Source organism: Scylla paramamosain, chromosome 32 (assembly GCF_035594125.1).
Source record: "Scylla paramamosain isolate STU-SP2022 chromosome 32, ASM3559412v1, whole genome shotgun sequence".
Taxonomy (NCBI): domain Eukaryota; kingdom Metazoa; phylum Arthropoda; class Malacostraca; order Decapoda; family Portunidae; genus Scylla; species Scylla paramamosain.
The window spans coordinates 10,068,677-10,081,443 of NC_087182.1; the positions used below are offsets into that span (position 1 = coordinate 10,068,677).

The window sequence follows — 12,767 nt, forward strand, 5'->3', positions numbered from 1 at the left end:
AAATTATACAATGGATCCATATCACTATGATACCACTGCTTCTCACACCAGATTGTTGATATTTTGTTAATATTCACTTTGCTTATTTATTCATAATTTTGTATAATAAGGAGACTGGTGCAGGGGTGCAGTTTATAAAGAAACAACAAAGGCATACTAAATGAGCTGTATGAGTAGCAGTGAGTGATATGGTTCTGTGATCACTTGTGTAATATCTGGTGTGTACAAAGAAACCTTGTGTTAATTTAAAGTACATTTATTTCACTCTATTGCAAACAGACATCTCATCTTCAGAACTGACATACATATTATTCACTTAGGTTTAGTCAAGAAGATTTATAAGCAGAAAAACTTTGCAAAATAAATCTGCATCTAGGGAATGCAGGTTAAAAGTTATCAACATTTTTAAGTTTCTTTAATTGGATGGTCAGCTGTCCAGGTCACAACACACTTCTTAAGAGTTGTTGCCTATATACAAGCTGTATGACACACTTCCTGTCAGCAAGCACCCATCCAAACTATTACCACACCATGTTTTGCTTTCACCTGAGACTGTCATGGACTGAGGGATTGTGACTGGTCAGGCTGCCAAGTATTTAGGTCGGTACTTGGCTGCCCACTCAGGGTCTTGGGTATTGAGCTCCTCAGGCCGGCCCTCACAGTGCCGGTAATTCCATTCACAGATCCCTGCGCCAGATACTCCATCCACACGGTACTTCACCCACCTGAGAAACAGCCACACAAAGTTAATGTTGATGTACTTCATTCACAACTATGAGACACTGAAAAGAAAACTTAGTTATCTACTATCCGTGTACAGATACATGAAAGTGTACAGAATGTGTAAAATTAAAACAACGAAAGGACAGACATGTACTTGTCTTTCAGATCAGTGCTGTAGTTTCTTACATTAGAAATCTTCATGTCTTTAGTAAGTAACTAAAAACATCTAAATACAGTAATGCCTCAAGAATGGGGAAAAGTGGTCAGTTTATCTGATAGTTCAGGCTATTCAAGGGGTCACATGTTGAGTACAGCACACCTTTTGCTGTACAAAGCAGTAAGAAATATCTGTGCACAGCAACAAACAGGCACAAACAGCATGGGTTGGCAACAACCTGCTTGTCTTGCACTGAGCTGCCCATCAGTGCAGGCAAACAATGTCTTTAAGACATTTTTATTATTGTTTTCTACTGATAAAAGATTTTTTAAAAGCATAATTTGTGTGTACATACTTCTGCCTTTATGCAACCCTGATTCTTATATCACAATGTGATTTTTGTATGTTAATGATGTATTGCCTTTTCTTCCTCTTCACCTTGCTAAATTTAGAAAACACTTGAAAGGCTACATAATTGGATGAGAGAGAGAGAGAGAGAGAGAGAGAGAGAGAGAGAGAGAGAGAGAGAGAGAGAGAGAGAGAGAGAGAGAGAGAGAGAGAGAGAGAGAGAGAGAGAGAGAGATCCTGCTAATTCATGTCACATAAATTTAATCATGAACAGCAACATTTGTTAAAATCATTCAGAAAATTTGACTATCAAGATGATGGAAGGTATATATATACTGTAACAATGATGAAAGGTATATATATCCTGTAACAATCTTTAAGAGAATTACATAGAGCATTAATCTTTCTAAAAATGATGCTTTGCTTCGACCACTCACGTTTCCACCATGCGAGCCTCCCAGTCCCAGCCCAGATAGTGTTGTGGAGAAGCCACCACTTCCACCTCCACCACATGCTGCTCTCCTCCTGCAATACACCATTAGCTGCTCACACAAAGTGGTATTTTGCCTCAAATTAGAATACTTATGACATTTTCCTGGATCTGTCAATCTATTTATCTACCTACATGATAAACACAGCACCTTAAAATATGGATGTTTATTTTCATTAAATATTGGTAATAGTTACACAACTGGCTTGATAGTTTTGTATATATTTGTGTGATATAATAAGGAAGGCAAGTTTCAGGATGAATGTATGGCTGAATGATGAGGAGCTGGAGGAGGTAGACTGTTTCAAATATCTTGGATCTACAGTAGTGGTGGATGTAGGAGTAGAGACAGAGGTTAGAGCTAGGATGAAGGAAGCAGGAAAAGTGTTAAGAGGTATGAACAGACTGTTTAACAGTAGGGTACTTGGAGTTATAGTAAAAAGAATATTAGATGAAGTGATAACAGTACTTACTGCATTGTAGAGTGCTGAGACTCAGAGTATGAGAGTAGCAAAGTAGCAGACAAAAAGAGATTGAATGTAAGGGAGATGAGATGTCTAAGGATACTCAGAGTATGAGAGTAGCAGACAAAGTAATAGACAAAAAAGAGATTGAATGTAACGGAGATGAGATGTCTAAGGATTATGTGTAGATTATTGGATGGACATAATCAGAAATGAGGAAGTGAGAAGAATGGGTGTTGCAAGAGACTGGGCAGAATGAGCAGAGTAATGTGTGCTGAGATGGTATGGACATGTTGAGAGAATAGAGGATGATAGGCTGGTGAAGATAGTAAGATCAAGTGTGAGAAGTGTGAACTTGCAAGGTAGGCCATGTAAGGGATGGATATATAAAGTGTAAAGGAGGCCTTAAAGGGAAGAGGACTGGCACTGGAGCATGGTAGAATCACTGAGCATGACAGAAGTAAATGGAGAGGAGTTGTGTGTGAGGAATGATGTGGCCTTGTGACCTCTGAGGGAGGTGCCACACATTGATATTCTCACACAGGAGTGAAACAATCAGGTGTGGTAGGGGAGAGTACTTGCTATGAAGGAGCCTTGTTCCAGACCAAAGCTGTATGACTGATCCCTGTAAAGTGAGGGCAGGAGTACTCTCTTCTCTATCAGTGTCCAAGGGGCTAAGAGAGTGGTGTGAATGTGAAAGTTGTATACCTTGTCTTGGCTATCTGCCCTTTTTTGTGGGAGACAGAGTTGGTACTTATATATATATATATATATATATATATATATATATATATATATATATATATATATATATATATATATATATATATATATATATATGAATGTATAATGTGTAGCTCTATAGCCTACTTCTCTGAGATAAACTCAGTGGCAAAAATAATATAGTGAGAAAATATTTAAGTATTTGTAGTGTGTTATCCCAACCTGGAGATAGGTACAGAAAATAAGAGACAGGAAAAGTAACTGTGAGGTACATCATACAATCACCAACACAGGTTATGATAGGCAGTATATGCCTACAGAGATAACAAAAGGTTCAAATAATATTCTCCTGCCAATAAAAATGTAATAAAATCAGATCTGCAAAGGGAATAAGGTGCAGCAATCATGCAAATTTGTTGTGACTCATGTCACTGTAATTGATGGTGGTATAAGGCAGTACTGACCGGCAATGAAGGTGAAGGCGTAGTCTTTGGGTGGTGTTCCTCTCTCCCCATGCTGCTTCAGGTCCAAATCCACCCATGTCACTGCTGCTCCCTTCCCACTGTTGCACCACCAGTTTCCAAGCACTAGTCTGTAGCACACCATACATGCAGGTTTGTTATAATTTTTTAACCATTCACCATCTACCCACACCACATACACACCACAATACAACACCAACAAGCATGTATACTCTCTCTCACAAATAGGAGTAGCCATAAATTACATTTTCCTTATTTCAAGCAAGCCTATTTTTCCTCTAATAATATAGTCAGTGTAAAGTACTGTAGTGAAATCAAGCAGCCTAACAAAGACCTACATCTCTTGCTGTTTGAAACTCCTGGTAAGCTCTTGTAATTAATTTGAAATAACATGTTCTGTGTTAACATGGACTGAACTTTGTGAGTTACTTGGTGTCAGATCACTAAGCTTTTACAGTTATGTGCCAGTTCTCTAGTTTGACTTTGTTCCTCCATATGACTTAACCTCACATTTTGGTGTACCCATTATGAATACCTTCTTGTGAGAGAGGAAAAACAGGTATTACAGAGCCTCAAATATCAGTAGTATCAGAAATATATTCCATCAGGGTAACGGTTTAATGGTAATGGGCATTACTGTCAATTTAACAGCCCACCTTAGTAAGTGGACTTAGTGGATGAACCAGCAAGGATCCAGGACTGGACAGCTCTGAACTTGGGGACCTAAACCTTTATGAGCCTGCTCTAAGTGCAGCACAGTCAGTTACATTCCTGCTAGCACTCACAGCAGTCACTCAGTTACACTCAAGGAGCAATCAATTACCCCAGCTACCACACAGAGCAGTCACTCCACACACCCAGCCTTACTACTACTCCAGGCAAACATTTCACCAAGATTCCAACTAAGTACCTAGATATGTCTTAGGCCTGTGTACTGATAGGTGCTTAGCTTAATTTAGGTCTGCCTTCTTATAAAATAAATTTCATTTTATAAACTGGCCTTAGCTTATTCATGCTAAGCTGCCATATTGGTCCTTCAAACCAGATCCTTGCTGGTGACTTGACTAGTGACCGCCAGTGTGCATGCCTGTGTGCCCATGCTGCATGTCCCTAAGTGCAAAGACCACATCCAAGTGATAACTCTCACAACTGTGCAGTGATTTTGGCACTTTATGCTGTAATAGCCAATTATGTTTCATTCTCTGATTTCTGATACCATCCAGTAAAAACTTAAAAACAGAAGATCTAAGGAAATTAAAACAAAACAGAGGAGATAACAAGGCAAGTATCCAGTGCTTTATTAACCCATGGTAGGGCCCCAAGGCTCTAAGCTCATTTAGGCCACTCAACATTCCCACCCACAACCCCCCCCCCAAAAAAAAAAAAAAAATCTCCTTCAAATCATATGCTCTCCTTGGGCTATCCCTGACTGTGTGTCAAAATTTCATATAAATTGAACCATGATTTTTTTTTTTTTATATATAGTTTAACACACCTCTCACATCTCTCATATCAAAGAGGATTCCTACAAATTTATTTCAGTGATGCACAGGGAGTGTTTGTCATATCCATAGTGTTAACATTAAAAAAAAAAAAGTTACATGGGCTCCTGCTTTTGGTGGGCCTCTAGGCTTCATCCTAATCAGACTTATAGTTAACACAGTACTGCAAGTATCACTGCCATTAGCAGGGATATACAATTAAACATTCGTTCATGCCACTAATGTGTATGAAGTAAAAGCCAAACAAATAACAATAAAGAATACATTGGCTAAGATCAGTAACAACAATGAAGAATTTACATTCTCTTAAATAAGGCAAATCTGCAGAAGAATATGATAGAAGATATCAAATATGAAGAAGAGGTTAATGAAATCCTCTCCAGACTAAAGGTCGTGCAAGAAACAAAAAAAAAAAAAGAGAAAACATGGAAATAGGATTTAAATTGCCCAAACTAAATTTACCCTCCTTCAATGGCAGATTGACTAGGTAGAATTCCGAGAATGTTCCATCCATCAAAACAAGGACTTAACAGATATCCAGAAACTCACCTACTTTAAAGGCCAGTTAGAGGGGAAGGCAGCACAATTACTATCCGGGTTCAAACTTAAGGTATCCAAGTACGAACCTGCCATTCAACTACTCGAGGATACTTATAGCAGGGAAGATAGAATTAGGTATGCCCTGGTGACCAAGCTTGCCAGTTTTTTTTTTTTTTTATGTAAGAAGGTCACTGGCCATGGGCAACAAAAATTTTAAAGAAAGAAAAAGGCCCACTTCCATCCCAGTTCCCAAAGTTATACCAAAGAGAATTACCAAACAACAGAGGATGAGTGTCTTGAAACCTCCCTCTTGAAAGAGTTCAAGTCATGGCAAGGAGGAAATACAGAAGCAGGCAAGGAGTTCCAGAGTTTACCAGAGAAAGGAATGAATGATTGAGAATAATGGTTAATTCTTGCATTAGAGAGGTGGACAAAATAGGGGTGAGAGAAAGAAGAAAGTCTTATGCAGCGAAGCCGCAAGAGGAGGGGAGGCATGCAGTTAGCAAGATCAGAAGGGCAGTTCCATGAAAATGGCAGTAAAAATAGTGAGAGATACAACATTGCAGCCATGAGAGAGAGGCTGAAGATAGTCAGTTACAGGAGAGGAGTTGATAAGATGAAAAAGCTTTTGACTGCACCCTGTCTAGAAGAGTGGTATGAGTGTGAACCATATTCCATACATAGACAGATAAGGCCCCTATACAGAGTTAGCAGCTTGGGGACTGAGAAAAATTGGTGGAGACAACTCAGAATGGCTGACTTCATTAAAGCTGTTTTAGCTAGAGATATGTGAAGTTTCCAGTTTACATTATAAGTAAAGGACAGACTGAGGATGTTCAGTGTAGAAGAAGGGGACAGTTGAGTGTCATTGAAGAAGAGGGGATAGTCGTCTGGAAGGCTGAGTCTAGTTAATAGATGGAGGAATTGAGTTTTTGAGGCATCAAACAATACTAAGATTGTTCTGCCCCAATCAAAAACTTTAGAGAGATCAGAAGTCAGGCATTTTTTGGCCCCAATGTGAGCTGTTTAATTCCTGAAGGTTTAAACATCTACAAAAAGATCTGAAAGGTGTAGGGTGGTATCATCAGTGTAGGAGTGGACAGAACAAGAAGTTTGGTTTAGAAGATCATTGTTGAATAATAGGAAGAGTGGATAACAGGACAGAACCCTGAGGAATGCCACAGTTAATAGACTTAGAAAAACAGTGACCATCTACCACAGCAGCAATGGAACGGTCAGAAAGGAAACTTGAGATGAAGTTACAGAGAAAAGGATAGAAGCTGTAGGAGGATAGTTTGGAAACCAAAACTTTGTGCAAGACTTCAAAAACTTTTGATATGTCTAAGAGAACAGTGAAATTTTCACTAAAATCCCCAAAAAAGAGGATGACCAAGACTCAGTAAGGAAAGCCAGAAGAGCCATGGCACAATCCACACTGGCAATTAGATGTAAGGTTATGAAGTGATAGATGTTTAAGAATCTTACTGTTGAGGATAAATTGAAAATTTTAGAGAGGCAAGAAATTAAAACAATAGGATGATAGTTTGAGAGATTTGAGCAGTCACCCCTTTTAGGAAGACTGAATGTAGGCAAACTTTCACCAAGAAGGAAAGGTAGATGTTAATAGACAAAGCCATAAGGTGCAAGCTAGGAGGTACAGTTTCAGAGAACAATAGGAGGGACACCATAAGGTCCATAAGTCTTCCAAGGGTTAAGGCCAGTGAGGCCATGGAAAACACCACTGTGAAGGATCTTAATGGGGAGCATGAAGTAGTCAGAGGAGTTTTTGGCTAGTTGGAAAACAGATCTGGCATGATTCCAGGCATAAATATAAAGTGTAGGAGATTCAGGTGATGGAAAGCTCAAATACCTTTTGTGGGCCACCTCTATCATGTATAACATGAGAACAGGCTGTGTTAAACCAAAGTTTGGAAGGATTAGGTCAAGAGAAAGAGTGAGAAATGTATGCTTCCATGACGAAAGACACACATGTAGAACCAGTGGTAAGGTAAACAATGTGGAGGATTAGGAACAAGAAAGTAATCAAGAAGAGGAGGGAGAGTTGTATGATATTTTACAGCTTCCTGAACAGGTCCAGGGAACCCACAGGACACCACTGCTGACAGTGGATGTGTATGGAGATGGGCACTGCAGTGAGCAACACAGTCACCAGTGAGAAGGAGTGGAACAAACTTCCCAACAAGCCAAGACTGCAATCACCTAACAAGCAGTTAATCACATACACAGGTGAGAGGCTACTGATCCAAGGAGTTGCTTAGGTAGTAATGAAATTTAAGAAACAGGTAGAAAAGCTACCAATAGCAGTAATAAAGGGGACAGGATCCTCACTCACTGGCTGTTAGTGTTATAACAGAACTGGAGAGAGATGATTGGCAGATTTTCCCCCCCTAGTGGGAAGCACCTTGTCATGGTGGGGGGGCCAGCATGTCCTTATGACCTGGCAAGCAAGGCTAGAGGAGGCTTTGGCCCCTGCCCTGTCCTACTTTTAGGGGAGAGGGCTACACAAGCTAGCAAGGTCTCCAGTGAGGGACCAGACTAAATGGTTCCTGGAGTTAGGCTGCCAGTACAGGCCAATGGTGCCACTCACCAGAGGGACTGTCATCTTTTGAGGTCATCCTGTGTTGGATGGCTGGGTGTCTGAGCTGGGATGCATTGTGGGGGGAGGTCCTAGCTCTGTCATGGACAACCTTTCAAATCATGAGGGGCCACTTTTCAAAATGAGTGGCCCCCATGGGAATGAGATAACCCATTCATGGCAGCCAGCACTCACTCCTCTTGTAATCCTGGTAGGCAGTTTCCCTTGGCCCCTGGAACCATTTAATTTTTCATATCCTCATAGGTAAACATGAAGATTCATCTGGTCCTCGAGGAGTAGTCGACCAGGCCCTTGAAACTTCACCCTCTGGTTGTCATGCTGATGTGCAGGCTGGAGCTCATACTTACTCTTGCTTCTCATGGTGGAAGGTCCTTTGGGTCAGTTGTTGAGTCTTGTTTTGACACTCTTATAATCATTAATGTCTACACATTCATGTCATGCCATGCTACTCACTCAGTTTTCAAGCATTTCAGAACAGTTCTCCATATCAGTTTCAAATATGATGGCGATTGTTTCTCTAATCAGTGCTATGTGACATTTACATCTGATGTTGCTGCCAAAGCTGCTCTTGGGGCAATAAATTCTCTGCTTCTTGGAGACAACTTAATTGCTGAGATCATTCAGTCATGCAGTGTAGTTGACAATGAGAATGATTACTGTCCTAATATCTTTGATGATGCTGAAGAACATCAGGGTTGAAAAAAAACCTGGGTTTAATAAAAAAAATGGATTTTTTAAACCCAACCCATTGGGGTTTTTTTGCTCTATTGTTTTTTTCTGTTTTTTGGGGGGGTTTTATTGTTTTCTGGTGGTCTTTATTTGTTTTTTGTTTATTCTTCATATTTATATGTAAGTCACTTTAAGTAAGCAATTAAGGAGCAAAACAAAAGGCTTGAAGCTCTTTTTCATGTAGGAGGGGGACTGGCCAAGAGCAACAAAAATATAATAATAAAAAAAAAAAGGTCCACTGAGGTGCTGGTCATCAAAAATTACAGGATAAATGTGTTGAAACCTACCTCCTGAAAGAGTTCAAGTCATAGGAAAGAGGAAATACAGAAGCTGCAGGGAGTTCTAGAGTTTGCCAGAGAAAGGGATGAATGACTGAGAATACTGGTTAACTCTAGCATCAGAGAGGTGGACAGAATAGGGGTAAGCAGTGAGGCTGCAGGAGGAGGGGAGGCATGCAGTTAACAAGATCAGAAGAGCAGTTGGCATGAAAATAACAGTAAAAGATAGCAGGAGATGCAATATTGCAGTGATGAGAGAGAGGCTGAAGAGAGTCAGTTAGAGAAGAGGAGTTAAGACGAAAAACTTTTGATTCCATTCTGTCTAAATGAGCAATATGAGTGGAAACCTCCCATACATGTGAAGCATACTACATTCATGGATGGATAAGGCCCCTGTACAGAGTTAGCAGCTGGAAGGCTGAGAAAAACTGGCAGAGACAACTCAAAATGCCTAACATCATAGAAGCTATTTTAGCTAGAGATGGGATGTGGAGTTTCCAGTTTAGACTATAAGTAAAAGGCAGACCAAGGACGTTCAGTGTAGAAGAGGGGGACAGTTGAGTATCATTAAAGAAGAGGGGATAGTTGTCTGAAAGGTTGTGTTGAGTTAATGGAGGAATTGAGTTTTTGAGGCACTGAACAATACTAAGTTTGCTCTGCCCCAATCAGGAAATTTAGAGAGCTCAGAAGTCAGGCATTCTGTGGCTTCTCTGTGAGATCTGTTTACTTCCTGAAGGGTTGGATGTCTACAAAAAGACATGAAAAAGTGCAGGGTGGTATCATCAGTGTATGAGTGGATAGGACAAGAAGTTTGGTTTAGATCATTAATGAATAATAGGAAGAAAGTGGGTGACAGGACAGAACCCTGAGGAACACCACTGTTAATAGATTTAGGAGAAGAACAGTGACTCTTTACCACAGCAGCAATAGAAAGGTCAGAAAGGAAACTTGAAATGAAATTACAGAGAGAAGGATAGAAGCCGTAGGAGGGTAGTTTAGAAATTAAAGCTTTGTACCAGACTCTATCAAAAGCTTTTGATATGCCTAAGGCAACAGCAAAAGTTTCATAAAAATCTCTAAAAATGGATGACCAAGACTCAGTAAAGAAAGCGACATCACCAGTAGTGCAGCCTCAATGGAACCCATACTGGCAATCAGACAGAAGTTTGTGAAGTGATAGATGTTTAAGAATCTCCTTGCTTCAAAACTTTAGATAGGCAGAAAATTAAAGCAATAGGATGACAGTTTGAGGGATTACAATGGTTACCCTTCTTAGGAACTGGTTGAATTTAGACAAACTTCCAGCAAGAAGGAAAGGTAGATGTTAATAGGCAGAGTTGGAAGAGTTTGGCTAGGCAAGGTGCAAGTACAGAGGCACAATTTCGGAGAACAATGGGAGGGACCCGATCAGGTCCATAAGCCTTCTGAGGGTTTAAGCCAACGAAGGCATGTAAAACATCATTGCAAAGGATCTTAATGGGTAGCATGTAGAAGGTGGAAGAGAGGGAGGAATAAGCCCTGAATCATCCAAGGTAGAGTTTTTAGCAAAGGTTTGAGCAAAGAGTTCAGCTTTAGAAATAGATGAGATGGCAGTGGTGCCATCAGATTGAAATAAAGGAGGGAAAGATGAAGCAAAGTTATTGGAGATGCTTTTGGCTAGGTGCTAGAAATTACAAGGAGAGTTAGATCTTGAAAGATTTTGACACTTTCTATTAATAAAGAACACACACTTGTTTAGGTCATGTTGATACAGGTTGGCCTGGTTGGACAAAGCCTGTGTTAACTTGTGTTTTACAGGAAATGAACAGGTCAGACTTGACTACTTTTACATTTTTTTATGTATATGTACATATATAGACCTTAATTATCAATATGATGTAGAATTAAATTCTTATGTGTACAATATTTTTTTAAAACCCAAAAAACCCACTTAGGCTTTTTTGGGGGTGTGTTGGGTTTTTTGGGATGGGCTTTTTTTTTCTTTTCTTTTTTTTTTTTTTTTGTGGATTTTTTTAATGCCAACCCTGAAGAATGTGCTTCCAAAGTTCGCCTCCTACCTACACCTTACTGGTTTGTAGCATATTATAGGGAAGGTTAAGGAAACATTATTCATGCTGCCAAGTATCTGGAAAGGGAGAATGGAGTGCTCCCTAAACATAACATCAAGAAATATGGCAAAGGAGTCTTGATCTCAGCTAAAGGTTTAACACACATGACGATGCTGCTCCATCTACCATGCCTTTCTGGTGGGATCTTTGAATCTATCAAGCCACACTGAACATTCAGTTACTGTAAAGGACATATTCACAACCAGGACCAACACAAATTCTCAGATGACATCCTTCAGTTATATCTTGATAATGTTCAATGAGTGGCCAAGATTAGAGGCAATAATGATACGATCATGCTCACATTCTATGGTTCTTTTCTCCCTGAGCATGCAAAGATTGGTCCTCTTTCTCTCCCAGTAAAGGCTTTTATTGATCGTCCATTATAATGTGACTGGTGTTACAAGTTCAGTCACAGAAGGAACAACTGTACAAATTGTCCAAAGTGTGGTCACTGCTCTTCCCTTCACTCACACCCTACTCCTGAATGTGAATTGGAACTTTATTGCTTCTTCTGCAGGGAAGCTCACCCATTACATTCTCAACAATGCAAGAGGTACTGTCTTGAGCAAGATATCCTTCATCTGGCTAATTCTCAATTCATTAGTCTCAGTAGTGCCAAGCAGGAACTTCTTTCTAGACAGAAGGATGGTGGACAAAGACATATGCCTCCTCCTTCCACTCTAGTTCTTCCACCTCTACCACAGGTTGTAACACCTTCCTGCCTTTCTCAGCCATCAATTGTTTCCTCCCATCATTACCATCTGCAACAAGTTTTCTGTTTTGGAAAAATGTCACAGATAAGCCTTCCTCTGCATCTTCAGCTAAGCACCTCCACTAAATCTTCAGCAAAGCAAAGCATCTTCACCAGCTGCAAAATTTCATATAGCTGAAGTCCATGCCCCCATGGATTCTCAACCACGAATGACTCAAGACTTTTTAAGCCTCTAAAGACACATACTAACAAGTCTCCCAAGTTTCCCAGGGGTCTGCTGAGTCCCTTGACTCAACAGACGTTCCCCCTAGAAAGACCCCTTTGGGATAGTCAGATGACCCTGAGCCAGACATTATTAATCAAAGTGATTCTTCTGCATCTAAAATGGACATAGATGGTTTCTCTGCTCATCTTCCCAATAGGTCCTCTTCCAGGAACGATACCAATTTGTCCAGATTGAGGAATCCTCCTCCTCTGGTCTTTTCAGGAGTTTCAGAGACTCATGTGTGGGTTGCTACCCCCACATCAGTTACTCAACCTCAGGTTCCTGCATCTACAAGCAATGTAGGTCCAGATAACCCTTGCTGCCTGACTAAGGTACTTGGTCAGATTGGCAAAGGGAAGCTTCTCTCTGGGACTTCCTTGAAAACCTCCTCAAAATTTTAACACCTATTTTAATTTTCATTTGTGATCAGAGGCTTCAGTTCTGGTCCCAGAATATCGAAAAGCCCTAATTTCACATCCCTGAACTTGCAGAATGGATTTTGGGTCCGTTGGTATTTCTGATTAGTGCAACTCAAAACATCTGTCCTTCATTCAGAGCACCAAAATAGCTAGCATAATCACAAAAAGCATCACCAAATATAATTATAAATAGATGAAAACTTAGCT

The 12,767-nt window shown here is 40.1% G+C and overlaps 1 protein-coding gene across 2 annotated transcripts in view; it reads right to left on the reverse strand.

Moving 5' to 3' along the window:
• Positions 1–240: 240 nt before the first annotated feature.
• Positions 241–12,767, reverse strand: part of LOC135089172 (uncharacterized) — a 119,700-nt gene continuing 107,173 nt past the window's right edge. For both annotated transcript variants that reach the window (XM_063984473.1, XM_063984472.1), the window contains 3 exons: positions 3,370–3,497; positions 1,666–1,753; positions 241–725 (listed from right to left, as the gene is read on the reverse strand). In XM_063984473.1, the coding sequence (XP_063840543.1) occupies positions 581–725; positions 1,666–1,753; positions 3,370–3,497 (361 nt within the window). In that variant the 3' untranslated portion in view covers positions 241–580. The remainder of the gene's footprint in view (positions 726–1,665; positions 1,754–3,369; positions 3,498–12,767) is intronic.